The following is a 15,294-nucleotide window of genomic DNA, read 5'->3' on the forward strand; positions in this document are numbered from 1 at the left end:
AGATAGTTTCTCGTTCTCTTCATGCCTCTGACCTGATTATTTCTCAGTTACCTCAGATTAACTTGGTGTTTTCAAATAAACTAGCAAAGCTTTCCTGCCTAAACTATCAAACCTCACCCGTCAGGCCATATCCAAAAACATTCATTCAAATAATTTTTGTTCTCTTGGGTTTCACTCTCCTGGGTACAGAGACTAGTCAGGAAGGACTAAGGGCAGAAAGAGGGGGAGGGGAACAGAAAGAGGGAGAGTGAAAAAGAGAGAGAAAACGTCTCAGAGCAATGTGAGGACATTCACAAAAAGAGGTCCAGTCCCACTTGCCACCGGCCTGTGCATATCCCTGGTTCCCTGGAGAATCTCTCTTCCACTGACCAGCCCTCTCGAGTAAGGCTTAGGCCATCTTCTTTCCTTAGCCATCATCTGGTCTCTAGTGACTCCAACCCAGTCCCCTATTTTTCCCCAGCTCTCTTCAGCTCCTGAGAAAGATCTGCTGCCTACGAGTCAGAAGTCCCAAGTTCTAGGTCAAGGTTTGGCATCTGCTGATTTTGTGATCTTCCCTGGGCGTTGTCCATTTCCTGCTCTGAGGCATTGCCAACACTGTGGTATTTCACCACTGAATCCACTGTGCACAGAGGTAACCAACATTTGTGAGCACTTGCTTTATGCAAAACACCATTAGGATTAATGATCACTTCTCCATTCACCAGCCCTGCAAGGCAGGGAGTAGTCCCACTTTAGAGAAGGAAGTTACCACTTAGGAAAATGAAAGAAACCTATTCAGGGCCACAAGTTGGGAAGAGAAGAGGTAGGTTTCCAATCCAGGTCTGTGTCTTTCCAGAGCTCGTGAACCATCACCCTAAGCTGAGGCCCAAGTGTATTGTAGAAAAAGAAATCAAGATGTCTTCTTCCAAAACAAGAAATAGAGCTTGTCCTTTTCCATTCCTGCATTACGCAGAAGATGGAATGCCTTTCTTGGCTTTTTTCCCTCCGTGCACACCTCTGCCTAGGAGCTGGGGAGAAGGAAAGCACACATTTGAGGTGTAGCTCTAGAAGAGCCGGAAGCCCAGAACCAGAGGAAGAGGAGGAAAGGGGAGAGGGAAAGCTGTGTCCTCATGGGACCTGCAGGGGTGGGAGCCCACCCAGCCCAAGCCCTTTGACACGCAGTGAGCAGACCGAGGGCCAGAGTCACAGAGCTTGTCTGCGTCCACCCCATTCACAGATGGAGAGAAGGGTCTCGAACCCTGGTCTCCCAGCTCCACAGAATCACCCAAGCCTAATGAGCCTCCTCCTCAGTTCAAAAAGAAGAATCTCCCGAACATTAATTTTGTACCTGTCTGAAAGCCTCACCGAGCTATGCTAAAGGTAACAGACGCTGCAAAAATGTTCTCATGGCAGCTCCCAGCTGAACACACAGAGACGCAGGTCCCCGGGAACAGCGCGAGGATTGTCTGAAGGGATCTTTGCTGGTGAGATTACAAAAATCATAATATACGAATAAATGAACATATGGAAGAAATCAGCAAAGCCCTCTCCTTCTTCCCATATGTAAACTCGGCCTTTGCCTAAAGTCATTAAGCAAACACAGATGCGGCCAACCCAGGGACCAGATGGCAAACGAGAGTTGGAATAAGTGGGAAAGAAAGCTTTCAGTGTTTATTCAAAGGGGGAAAAGCCACAATCCAAAATGCCGCAGTTTCCACAAAATGGTCACCTGGGTCACCGAGGCCCAAAGGTGACCAAAACAAAACACAACACACACACACACACACACACACACACACACACACCCAGGAGTGATCATGGCTAGGAAGCTGTAGGACAACCACGGCTAACTTCAGTGAATGGAATACAGTGTCAGAAAAACATGACAATGCTGGGAAGTGAAAGAAAGGAAGAAGGAGCAGAGGAGAACAGGGAGATGGAAGGAATCGGCCTTGGCGGAGCACTGATGAGTACCAGGAGCTTTGCGTCCTTGGGCCCACCGAACCCTCACAGCTCCCTGTCAGGTATCAGTCACGTTGAATGAATGAGGAAGTTTCATAAATGGGCGAAGAGGGAGGAGGCCCTCGGAATTCCAGCCTAGCTGTTTCCAGGTCTTCCTGGGCACTGCTTCTGGCTCCACAGCTGAGGTTTGTAATCTCTTATCCTGCTGTCAGACCGTGTAATATTGGACAAGAAAACGTGGTCCTTGAAAGATTCCGTTCAACCCATCACCACTGAGCACTCCCCGTGTGCCAGCCGCAGGGAACGTGCATGGCTTCTGTCCGTGTGGCACACATGGGGGAGGTCATATGGCACTTTGTCCCCGTCTGCCCACATCGTGGGGCATGAAGAAGCCCTCGTAAGTGCTCTGTCAGGCATGCTGGAAGGGGCGGCCAGAGCAGACATGGAGCGAGGAACTGAGCATGCCCGAGAACTTGACTCCCCTTTTATTTCAGAAAAGACCAGAGCAGGCACCTGAGTGGCTCAGTTAGTTGAGCCTCTGCCTTTGGCTCAGGTCCTGATCCCAGGGTCCTGGGATCCAGTCCTGCTGTGGGCTCCCTGCTCAGCGGGGAGCCTGCTTCTCCCTCTGCCTGAACTGATCCCCTTGCTTGTGCTCTTTCCCTCTCTGTGTGTCTCAAATAAATAAAAATCTTAGGGGGAGGGGGGAAGGTAAAGACACCCTTTACCTTCCTCATCTTAGCCTACTTTAACTCTTAGCTTGTACATTTGGGATGAGCTTCTGTAATGAAAATACCCAAGGGCATCCTTACTTTTAAGTGTAGATTAGTTTAAATATTGGAGGTAGAGAATTCTAATAGTGCTTTAGTTTCAACTAAAAGCTAAAAGAAATAGTTTGCTTAAATGATTTGTGTATATAAGTGAGCAGTTTATTTGCTTGTGGATGCAACAGTAGGTTAAAATGCTTTCAAGCTGGGCAGACATATCTCCTGACTCCACCACTAAAGCTTTGTCTGGAGAAGCCACATTACTGCTTTGCTCAGTTTCCTGGCCTGTCAGAGTTAACATGCATTTTGAAGGAATGCTTTTCTTTTCCTCCTGTCCCTCTTCTCTCTTTCCACTTAGCCAGTATCTACATGACCATTTTATTTGTTTACCCATCATTTTTGTCTTACCAAACCCCAACCCAGGATGAAGCCAGCCTTTTGCCTGCCTTTTGCCTGCCTTCTGCCTTCCTAAAGGCATTTGAGCACTGTGAGGAAGTACTATACAACCATAAGGCAGGCTTGTGTCATTGTCCCCAGCCAGCCTCCCTTACCCAGGTGTGGAGTTGGGTGTGGCCCCTGGGGAGGCACCAGCGGGAGCCTAGAGGAGAGATGGAAGCTATGGCTTCCCTCCTTACTCCATTCCCACAGGTTAGCCAATCCATCCACCATGGACCACGGTTCCTGCAGGTGGCCCTCTCGCTCTGGCTTTCTCTCTGGGTGTTGGGAGTCTCTCCCTCTCCTTGCTCCTTTAGGGTAGGAGGCAGTCATGGCTCCCCACTGTTGCTAGTCACGGGTTGCTGGTTTCTTTTCCCAAACCTTCTTTTAAACAAACCCATGATTAAGCCTTGCCTCAGTTGCCCAGTTTGAGTGTCCCTCTGTTGCCTGACAGGAAGCTAACATATCAGCTCAATTGCCTGTTTTCTGTAATAACCCCATCAAACTTCCCTCAATTCCCAGCCTCATCTTCCCTCTCATGTTCAGACACAGGACCTACTTATTCTCAGCTACCATCCACCTTAAAGAGAAAATAGAAGCCATTAGAAAGATAACTGCCATCCAGCTGTATGTCCAGTCATATGTACCATTGCTGGTTCACACCTGGCATGAGAGCTGACTGCATATGTCTCCTCCCAGCTCTGTGTTCACTGACATCACATCAGTAGCTTGAAGATGGCCACAGTGGAAGGATTTACACTAGCGAAATTGGCAGATGCTACAAAGTAGGCTTTTTTTTTTTTTTCGTAGAGCCAGTTGTTAACCTTTATCAGCACATCACTGCCTATATCCAGATGCAAACTTTTTCTCCTTCACATTTATTGTGTTGAAAGAGATTATAATGGAACAGTCTGTTATTGGAGACTCCTCCATCCCCCACTGCCTCTGGCAGCCCACTCAATCCATTATCCATTCTTACTCCTATCTATTTGCTAGCTCCTTCTCAGCGGCATGGAAATGTGCTCTAGACTTGTTCTGTCCAATATAACAGCCACTAGTTGAATGTGATGACTGAGCACTCAAAATGTGGCTAGTGCAACTTGAGATGTGCAAAATATATGCCAGATTTCAAAGAGTCACTGTGAATAAAAGAACATCAAATGTCTACTAATTGTATTGATTACTTGTGAAATGATAATATTTGGGGTATAATAAATTAAATAAAAGCTAATAAAATACTCATTTCACTTTGTTAAGTGACTCCTAGAAACTTTAAAATTAACATAACTCACATTATTTCTGTTGGACAGTGCTACCACACATACTCTCATCTTAAACATAAAATCCTTTCTCCTACCTGTTAGCCCCCTCCAATTCTTATCTTCTCACAATCAAAATGTTTTAAAAGATGACTATCCTCACTGTCCTGATTTCCTCACTACTGCTCTCTGTGGTAACCTTAAGCAAGGATTTGCAGGATTTTACTTCCACAGTTGTACTAGCCTAGGTCACTGATGCTAACCTAGACCGTTGCTCAGCACAAAGGACTTTTGAGTCCTAACCCGGCTTTACCTTTGGCAGCATTTTGCAACATGGAACAGTCCCCACAATCACACGTTCTTCCACTGACAACGTACGTACATGATTTTCCTCCCACTGCTCTGAACACTGCTTTTCAGATTCATTTGCCAGCTCCCCTCTGTCCTCCACTCAGCACTATATGTTGATCTTCTAGAGGGTTCTGTCCATCTTATCTACTTCTGAGGACTAATTTGCTGTCTACAGCCCATAGCTCAGCAGCTATCCATATAACCTGTTAGAGGGCTCACAGGTACCTGGATTCAGACGTGTTCAATCTGAATTCATCAACTCGACCTTCGTTTGCAGGACTGGCACCATCTCATTCATGGCACAGTCTGTAAATGGGGCCACATCTACTCACTCTCCTCTGCCAGAACCTCAAGGACATTATGAACCCATCCTCTCCTTCCTTTCTACTTCAGTCTCTCACAGTCACCTTGTAACTACACCTCATGTCTCTTGAATCATTGCACTTGGCTTTAATTCCACACTCACCATGCTCTTCTGGTCACCGTCATCTCTCACCTGGACTGCTCCAAGGGCCCCTTGAATGGTGTGCTTGCCTTCATTTTCACCATTCTCTAATACATTGTCTGTGCATTGGCCAAAGTGACCTTCTACAATTTGAATAGGATTCCTCTTAAAACCCTCCAGTGGCTTCCATTTCACTTTGGCATAATGATTTATAAGACCATCAAATTCTGACTGTTTTCACTCTTTCTGTTCATTGTATCTACTCTTGGACTTCTTTCAGCCCTTTAAATGTGCTATAATATTTCAACTTCAAATATGCATTCTGTGCAGTGTAGATGTCTCTTCATCAGCCATCTTTTTGGGGCCAGCTCCCTTTGTACCTGTAGGTCATTCCCTCAAAGTAGTTTTATCTCCCTCTGATCTTCTCCTATAGCATCAGTTTTCCTCTTGTAGACTCTAAGTTCCATGAGGTCTAGAGATCAGAGCTGTCAGGCTCACTGATGTATCCATAGAGCCTAGCACAATGCCTGGGGCACACAGCAAACATTCAGTAACCATTTGTTAAACCATGAAAGTAACATCTGGCTCAAACTTGCCATTTTGGAGAAGAATGAAACTGGGGTCCAACAAAAGGAAACAACTTGTTCAGAGTTATAGAGCCTAGACTAAGGTTATTGCAAGACCAGAGCCTCCTTATTTCCAGATCAGTTCTCTTTCCAGTACATCATGTGCCTGTCTATAATTTAGTCACTAGAGAGAAGTGGACTGAATGCCCTACATCTGTGAAAGCCACAGCAAGCTCATAGTCATAACTACAGGTGACATAGTTGTTGTTTTCTTTGTTTGTTATAGGTAAAAGGCCTAGAAGTCCAATCCAAAAATAGATGCCATATTTCTAAACCCAGAAGCTCCTAAACTTTTCATCTCCACAGCCTCCATTGTGCTCATTGTTCATCTTCTTTCCCCTCATGAACCAGAGGAATCAGCTGGTATTCATTGTTGGATAGTTTCTTCGTTCCACGCTCTTTATCACTCCCCAGCCCAGGCAGCATGTCACATGGAGCAGAAGATTAGGAAGTACTGTACTGTCTTTAAATAGTAGCACTCAAGAAAACATTACAGGGTCCTGTGTAGTGCTGGGGGGGAGATGGGTATAATAATTATAACAATACAAATAATCCCAATTTTTAAGCTAGTAATTTGTGCCAAGTACTAATTTAAATGCTTTGCATGCATTTTCTTTTTTATCTTAATAACTCTGTGAATAGTTCCATTATTTCTCTTTTGAAGATGAGTAAACTGAGGCACAAAGTGGCTAGTAAATTGGCCAGGCCATTCAATTAGAAGAGCCAGGGTTCCCATCTAATTGGTCCAGAGCCTAGAACTGTAACTATGACATCTGACAATGAAGACTGTTGAAATGAGAGTTAGGAAACACCAAAAAGCTCAACTGAGGGAGATCCCAAAGTTGCTTTATACAGATTCCCCACTCCTGATTACTCATTATTTCATTAGTCCATCTGCTCATTCATTTTTTTCATTCTCTCAACACACATTTATTGAAGAGTCACATTATATCAGTTACTGGGAATACTGATAATAATTGCTGGCCTCTATCTTCTTAGATCTCATAGTCAAGTTGGAAGACATGTAAGTAAATAGACATTTATCCTACTGTGTGTTCAGTGCTCAGATAGAGGGAAACCATGGGGCTCTGGGAACAAAGAAAGCTTATAAACCAAATTGAAAGGACACCATGATAGTTTATTCAGGACTTGCATTCCACTCCTTTCCCTCTCTCTGTCTGACTTCGTCTTTCCCCTGGCTTCTCAGTTTCCCTCCAGCCCTTGTCTTGCTTTAGTCCTTTGGTACCTTCCTTGGCCTTCCCAACTCCTCGCTTTTGATTCAAGCTCCCTCCTTGTCTTCTCCCTCCTGAAGTTGGTTTGAAATGAATTCTGGCTTTGCCAGAAGGACTCTTATACTAAAGACAGTCAGAGGCCAGCCCCCAAAGCTAAACCAGGGCGTCCAGGACCAACTTTTAATATGACTTTGGCCCCAAAGAGTTGGATATCCAGTACAGGGAGCTTTAAAGAATATAGTGGGATGGATGGGTCTATAGATACTTTATATCTTCAATAATTTGATTTCTTACCACCTAACCTAAACAGAGAAATTGATCCTAGTAGTTACCCAACATTCCTTGCAGCTCAGTCATTGTGCACTATCTTAATACTGTCACGTTTTTGTTTTTTTGCTGCTAGTTATGAATCCTGATCTGTTGGCCAGAGAATCTTCTCTGTATGGAGTTAACTTGAGACAGGTGGTATAAATTTCTAAGGTGTTCAAATGCTGAGAACTTTCAGGATGTTGTACTTTCTCGAGTAGCAATCTCCCACTGGCCTGCTCTGCCCTAAACGAGGTTTCTGTCTTATAGTTATAAATGAGGCATATCCTGGCCATATAATTTCTGTGAATTAGAGGTACCAGTTGAATTTTGCAACTAAGAAAGTATTTGTGATGATTCTTATTTGTCGATGTGTTTGATATAATAAATGGTGGATTCGACCCTAGCTAACCAGAGAAATTAGAGCCAGAAAGGATCTGCAGAATGAAAGAAAAGGAAGGGATTGAGAATTACCATGAGGTGAAGAAGGACTTTTGGTAGGAATGATGGGACAAATGAGATCATTGGACTGATGGGTAGTTGAAGCCAGCAAGTGGCTATTAGAGCATTGGAATATACATAAATGTACTAGTAAGTGGATGACAAGTTTCAGAGTATGGCTGTGGAGATAAATGCTGGAGTAAAGTGGAGATGAATGGTCATAGAGTTGGAAGCATTTTGAAACCATAAGACTCAAGCATTGGTTGGGTCTTGTAATTGGATGCTCAAATCTTCCAAGATAATGACTAGATGAGAAGACCAGGTGATGTAGGTTTCAGCTTCTTCTAACATAGGGATCCAAGCAAGAGGCCCGAGGGTGATAGCCGTGAGCTGCACAGGAGGCGGGTATGATTGTATGCCTGTCATCATGTGATACAAACCTCCAAGGGGCAAAGCTTTTTGCTTGCTGATGGAGGAATAATTGTCTAGAAATAATTCTGCAGAGCCATAAGAATATTGACACCCAACACCTTCCCCAGCCCACCCACGTCACCAGCCTGAAACATATACCCAAGTATATGCTTGTCAACTCTTGCCTTTTAATAGTTCCTGGGAAAATAGGGTTTGTTTCGGTCGATGGGTAGATAATAGTAGTAATAATAACTTTAGATTTATGCATTTAATTTGTACAAAACAAACTTGTAAGTATCAAAACTCCCATTTTCAAATTGAAAAATTTGAGACTCAGAGTGCTCAATGGTAGAGCTAGGATTGGAGTTACGATCTCAGTTATCACTGAAGCCCTTGTTCTACAGTGAAGGCGTAAGGGTACAAGTTCCAAAGCTGTGTGTTTCCCCCATATTTCAAGTGGGGATATAAAGTAAGTAAAGTGTTTAATACTGTTCTGAGCCGCAGGAAGTAACAGTACATGTTAGCTCCTACTACTAATTGTTGTTGTTGTTGTCGTTGTCAATGGTTATTATTATGGCTGTTTCTGTTCCAGCCCACTGCCGAAATCTCAGCCAGAAATATCAGCAGGACCCTTTTTCCCAAGTCGATAATAGATTACTGGATGGGTCATGGCTTGCAATTTTGAGTCTGTAATCTGTCTGGTGCTTATATTAAGAAGCTTGATATTCTGGCTTTTAAAAAACCCATAGAAGGCGAGTGAAACTCAGGTAAATAGGATGGGCAATTGCTCAGCCATTCATATTCAGACCCAAGGGCTTTGCAGCCACGCCATGTATTAGGACCCCAGTACTTACCCTGGCCTCCAGATACTACAGCAATGGTGGGTAGCCTTCCCTATGGTAGAAACCCTCCCAGGGTCATGTGACTGAAATTGGAATGAGACTGCGCCTTGCTGGAGAATCACAGTGGGCATGTTGCCTCTCCGAGTGGACCTAGTAAAACCCTACTAAAATGTACCACCGGGAGTTCACCATTTCACTTGTCAACTAAGAGTGAATCAAAAGAAGACCCATTAGGAGAAGGACAGAAAAAAGTGAGTTAGGGGAAATCGGAGGGGGAGATGACGCATAAGACACTGTGGACTCTGAGAAACAAACTGAGAGTTTTGGATGGGAGGGACGTGGGGGTTGGGTGAGCCTGGTGGTGGGTGTTAAGGAGGGCACATATTGCATGGAGCACTGGGTGTGGTGCATAAACAATGAATTTTGGAACACTGAAAAAAATTAAGATAATTTTTTAAAAAGCTACATGCATTGTACCAACAGATTGCAGACCTGGGAAGACTTTAGGAATTGTTTAATCCAACCCCCTCATTTTACTGATAAGGAAAGGGAGTCCCAGGGAAGAGAAGGGGCTCACTCAGGGTCATACAGCTGGTAGTCATTTTGTTTCAAAAATTAATATGAACAGTCTTTCTATACATCAATAAATCCACCTTCCTGCCTTTGTAAACACAGTATAATGGCTGATGGCTGTAATTGAATTTGTCTTTGTGGAGAAAGCAAGCTTTTAGGGTTTTTCAGGGCCCTACTGTCATCAGCGGAAGATAAGTTATCAGGAACTAACCTGAAGATCTGCCTATGGACTGACTGTGAGCTCTTTAAGGAATAGGCCTGGCATTATTCATGAGTTAAGGCAAGTTGTAAATCCTACCTAAGCTACTTATTAGCGTAGGCAAGTCACTTAACCTCTTTGAGCCTCTGTTGTAAACTTAAATCCCAAGACCTTTGTCACAGAATGTTTTGAGCATCACGTGAGGCGAGACATACACAGTGCCTTTGCTAAAATAAGAATTCACTGAGTATGTATGCTCAGCTAACAATTAACTAATATTAACCCTGCTAAAAGCTAGGGATACATCAAAGAATAAGAAAGCCAAGGACCCTGCTTTGGTGGAGCTTAGTTTCAGAAAGGAGGAGCAGAGGTGAGGGCCACAAAGGGAGAGGTAGACAGTAAATGAGGGTGCAGATAAATTAACATATAATTTCAGGTGATGCTAAGTGCTATGAAGGGTTTTAAAGACACGAAAATGAGACGATCTGATAGAAAATGTTTGGGAGAAGTTTCAGACAAATGGCAAAGTCTGGCCACTTCAAGATTACATTTGAGGAGGACTTAATCATGAAAGAGGCAGGCTGTCGAACATCCAAGAGATAGGGCATTCCTGGGAGAGCAAGAGCAGGCAGGGGCAAGCTTGACCTGTTCAGTCAATAGCAAGATACTGGTTGTTTCCAGTATGAGCAGGACAGTGAGTGAGGGCATGAGAATAAGGTTGTAGATGACAGCAAAGCACCATCTCGAGGTTCTAGGCCATTTTGTAAAATCTGAACGTTATTCAAAAAGCAGTAGCGGTCCATTGCGTGTTTAATAGTGAGAGTAACTGTAATAGAACAAAAACTAAAGATTTTATCCTTGTCCGTGGTTCCTGGCACACAGCTCCTGAGACCCTTTGAATCTCTGGTGTAAAAAGTGTCTTTTGTATACTGATGAGATGACTGGTGGCTGGGAATCATGGACAGCTTCCGCAAGGGTTGATTCAATCAGTGGCCAGTGATTTTTATCAATCAAGCCTATGTAATGAAACCTCCATAAAAAACCCCAGAACAACAGAGTTTGGAGAGCTTTGGTTAGTGCCCCCCAGAAGGCATGGAAGTTCCACATCCCACAATCCCCCAAACCTTCCCTATGAATCTCTTCTATTTGGTTGTTCCAGAATCACATTTTTTATAATAAACCCATAAGAGTAGGTGAACTGGTTTCCTGTGACCTGTTCTAGCAAATTATCCAATCCTACATAGGACAGCTGGTCACGGGAACCCCCAGTTCATAGTCAGTCAGAAGTACGGAGGGACTTGTGACTGGCATCTAGGGTAGGAGGTAGTCATGTGGGACCAAACCCGTAAGTCTATAGTCTAATGCCAACTCTGGGTGGTGTCAGAATTGGATTGAATTGTAGGACACCCCGTTGGTGTCTCAAGAGGTGGGAAATTGATTGGCGTGAGGAAAAAAACCACAAATTTGGTGTCAGATGTACTGTGTGTAAAAACAGCGCAGAGAGACAGAATCTAACTTAGGTCATTCACGGATCCATTCAACATGTTTATTGATCCCCTCTTCAGGTCAGGCACAATTCTTAGTGCAGTGAATGAATCCAGTAACAACTCCTGGCCACATGCTAGTAGGCTAATAAATACGTAAAAATGCATGGAGCATTTACTATGTACTGGTACTAAGTGCTTTACCTGAAAAACTCGTGTGACTCTCACAGCAGCCCAGGGAGAGGCATACTATTAACTGTCCCCATATTTAGAAGGGGAAACAGAGGCTAATACAAAAGCTAAATCATTTGTCCACAATTGTACAGCCAGTACATGGTCAAGCCCAACTTCAAACCCTGGCAGTTTGCTGTAGTCAGTCTTTTGTCTTAATCAAGGCACTACATTTGCTTTTTCTGCAAATCAATCTGACTGAGCTTGGGGGTCTTAGGGGACCAAAGTGGAAATCAGGAGACAAGTTAGCCCAGAATCAGAGAGTGGGATATGGGAATTTTCATCGGCAATGCAAAGAGGTGTTATTCTTCCCACATTATAAATGGGAAAACTGAAGCTTAGTTCACGTATCTGTTAAGTTAGCAGAGCCCAGATACAATGCCAAACCTATCTCAAAAACCCAGTATCTTTTCTGCTAGCATCTCCATCTCCTGAAGCATAGTAGGGCCTCGGCATACCTGTCCCCCTTTATGATCAGGAGGCTAATATGAGGTGTATTTGCAGTCAAGATTGGAAAGCTGGGCGTTTAGATTTTGTTTTGTTTGGAAGGTATTATATAATTAAAAATTACAAAAAATATGAATATTCCAACACATTCATTTATATATATGTATATATATATATATACATATATATTTTTTCTAATTTTTGCATTAAGATAGATTATACATAAAGTGAAATACAAAGATCTTAAGCACACACTGTGATGAATTTTGGTAAATGTTTATACCTGTGTAATTTCCACCCTAAACAAGACCTATGTGTGCACACATGTGATAGGTAGGTGGGTATACAGATATATGGATAGAACTTAAAAATTACAAACAAAGGGCAAGTCTCCACATCATGATGAATGATGAAGACTTCTCCCACTCTTTCCTTCCTCTCATCCCTTCTTCTCAATTGACATTGTTGTCATCAATGTCTGGAGGTTCACAGAATACCAGGTGCAGGTCAAAAGATGACTGTATCCAAAAGCAAAGCAAAACAAAATAAATACGAGAACAACTAGCCATTTCTTCATGTTTGTTGGAGGAACAAAATCACATTGCTCTACTTTCTGTTTTTCTATGGAGGGGTCATGTGCCTCAGCCCACACTTTACCATGTGAACTTGTTTTCCAGTAAAATGACTCAGAGTTCGTGAAGAAGGCAGATTCATGTATTCAGAACTATGTGTCAGCATCTCTGGAAAAAGGTGCTGTGGACTGTGTACTGGCTTATTGTGCACACACATACAAACACACACACACACACACTTTTCACCCGGGAAATTCGCACAAGTAATAAGCAGCAGAAGTAGGATTTGAACTCAAGCTTAGGGGACTCACTCAAGGGCCAAGCTTTCTGTATTACAGGGAGGACAGGAGCATCGAGTCTGTGTGTGGGACTAAGCAATGGCCTGGACTCAGAATTGGACTGGAATTCTGGTTCACTGCATATTGGCTTTATGGCTTTGGACAAATGGCTTTATGGCTTTTTGTACTGTGTTCCCTTCCTTGATTCATAAAGTGGGGATAGATGATGATATCGATGTCATAAAGTCATGTTGGGGCTTTAAAAGGTCACATACATAAAGCCATTAGCACCATGCACAGTATAAGAGTAGAAAGTACTTGGGAAATGTTGGTTTGAATCAGTAACATAGCAATGGCCATTGGAGTTGGCTGCTAAGTCAATGGACAGCACACTTTTTCAATCAGTCAAAAAACGTTCAAGCTTGGATCTTCAATACATGGAAACTTGTTGATGTAAAGGCATAGTTGTGTTCTACTGTAATGGTAGATTCCGTGCACTGTAAGGCAGATGAAGTACAGCTGCAATAAAATATTTCCAATTCTTGCCTATTACTTTACTTTCATACTAACACTATGCAGTACATCAAGGTCTATTATATATCTATGGCCAGATGAGTTTCTAATGATTTTTTTTTAGTTTTTTGATGACTTCCGAATGATTGTGCATGTGCCTGTGTACTTATATCTCAGCTGGTATTCTAGATCATTTTGATTTCTTCCCAGTTCTTGTCTTATCTGACCAGGTCTTCATTGCTGTTGTATTGTAATATGAAGAGTTAGTACCAAGTAAAAGTGTCACTATTTTTTAATCTACTTGGATCTGAATGATCACTGTTACCTTTAATCCACTGACTAAATCTTTTTCATCTGCTTGTCCATTTTGTGAAGGTTAATGTAAATGAAACTATGTAATACCTGTAAATCCAGTAGCCTGGAATGTGTAAGTGACAACATGGACATGTCTCTGGATGCTGGGAACACGGGCAGTCACCGTGCTCTCTTGCCCTGCGTGGTGTAGAGATCCCGTGCTGCTTTTAAGAAGCCTCACGCTTCTTGCGTGCCTCATGTCTACCCAGTGTGTGGACCAACTGACCAGTCTGGTGATGATCTGCGTACTCAATGCTGGTAAAGCTTAACTAATTTATTGAGACTAGAAATCATATGATACTCTTAGTATTTTCTCCTGGAATCCTAATGGGTCCTCCTGTGCACTCCCTGGAGTGCATACGCTGTTTTGGAAACACTGGCTTACATGATCTTACATTGCCTCCGTGATGAAAGTCCTCACCCTTTCATTCAGCGACTCGGCAAACATTAACCAGGCACCTGTGAGTACGAGGACCAAGCTAGGGTTGACACCTGCAGTAACACAGTTCTTGCCTTTGGGGAACGCACGGTATAGCTCCCACCAGGCTAGGTCCCAATCATTCTTCCCCGTAGACTGTGACTATGGACACTGCCAAGCTTGCTGTGGCCTTTGGTGCTTAGGTCTAGGCTACCTGATGGCCTTCCCAAATTCTTGAGGCTGTTGTTTCGCTTCCCCTGGCTAGTGCAGAAGGTACCAGATCCCCCATTCCTCACATTACCAATATTAGTGTGTCTGCCACTCAGGGGATCCCCATCCTCTCTGTGGGTGTTGAAGAGCCCCTTTCTTCCCTTAACCTAATTTCCCTGGGTAACTCACCCAGTGTAGGCTTCAAGCCCTTTGCTAGCTCCCAGGCCAGGCTGTAACACATGAGAACTGGGTGTCTCCCAGGCCCACGCAGGCCTGGGGATTGCTGGTGCTGTGGCCTGCAGAGTGGTAGCGCGGCCTTGACACAGCAGGGCAGGGTCAAACCCCATGAATGCGATCTTTCATGACCATGGTACAGGGCCCCTATTTTTTCCTACAGAAACCCTTCACTTGCTTTCAGAAGTGACGATCAAATGTGAACTTTCATGGTTTATTTATAGCGCTGCCTTATAGAGAGAAAGAAAAGAAGTGATTAAAATGCGATTTTACAAAATATTTTGTTTGTAAAAAGCTTTCATTGTGTGGGCAAAAAGGAAAGAGAAAAGTCACTGTATTCATTGTGCTGTCTAGACTCTCACACAAAGAGGGTAGCGTGCTGCAAATTAAGATTGTCCAGCCCTGCCTGCTGACAAAAAGTATGAATTTTGAGGCCAACTTCAAACAAACCCTTCTGAACAGAAATATATTGTGGGGGGGTGACTATATTTAGCACGTGTCAGCATTCCCATAATAAATTCATATTGTTATGCTGTGGTAATTTCCAGATTTATTGCAGCCGGCGGGTTCCTGAGGTTTTGGCTTTATGTTAGTGATCTGGAGAAATTTAAAAAGCCAGCAATGCTGTGTCTGATGACAGCAGTGACTCCCTGGGCACCCTCTATATCGGGTCCAGGACCAGTGATGAGCTCTGCCTCCCAGGATACGAAAGGAACACGAGTCGTTTT

The 15,294-nt window shown here is 43.5% G+C and overlaps 1 protein-coding gene across 8 annotated transcripts in view; it reads left to right on the plus strand.

The window, feature by feature from the left end:
* The window catches only part of FGGY (FGGY carbohydrate kinase domain containing), a 400,085-nt gene that overhangs the window by 376,608 nt on the left and 8,183 nt on the right, over window positions 1-15,294 (plus strand). For 7 of the 8 annotated variants that reach the window (XM_059374911.1, XM_059374919.1, XM_059374913.1 and 4 more), the window contains one exon: window positions 461-631. The exons of the other annotated variant lie outside the window; for it this stretch is intronic. In XM_059374911.1, coding sequence (XP_059230894.1) covers window positions 461-631 — 171 coding nt within the window. The remainder of the gene's footprint in view (window positions 1-460; window positions 632-15,294) is intronic. 8 annotated transcript variants of the gene reach the window in all.

This window comes from Mustela nigripes, chromosome 14 (assembly GCF_022355385.1).
Source record: "Mustela nigripes isolate SB6536 chromosome 14, MUSNIG.SB6536, whole genome shotgun sequence".
Classification (NCBI taxonomy): domain Eukaryota; kingdom Metazoa; phylum Chordata; class Mammalia; order Carnivora; family Mustelidae; genus Mustela; species Mustela nigripes.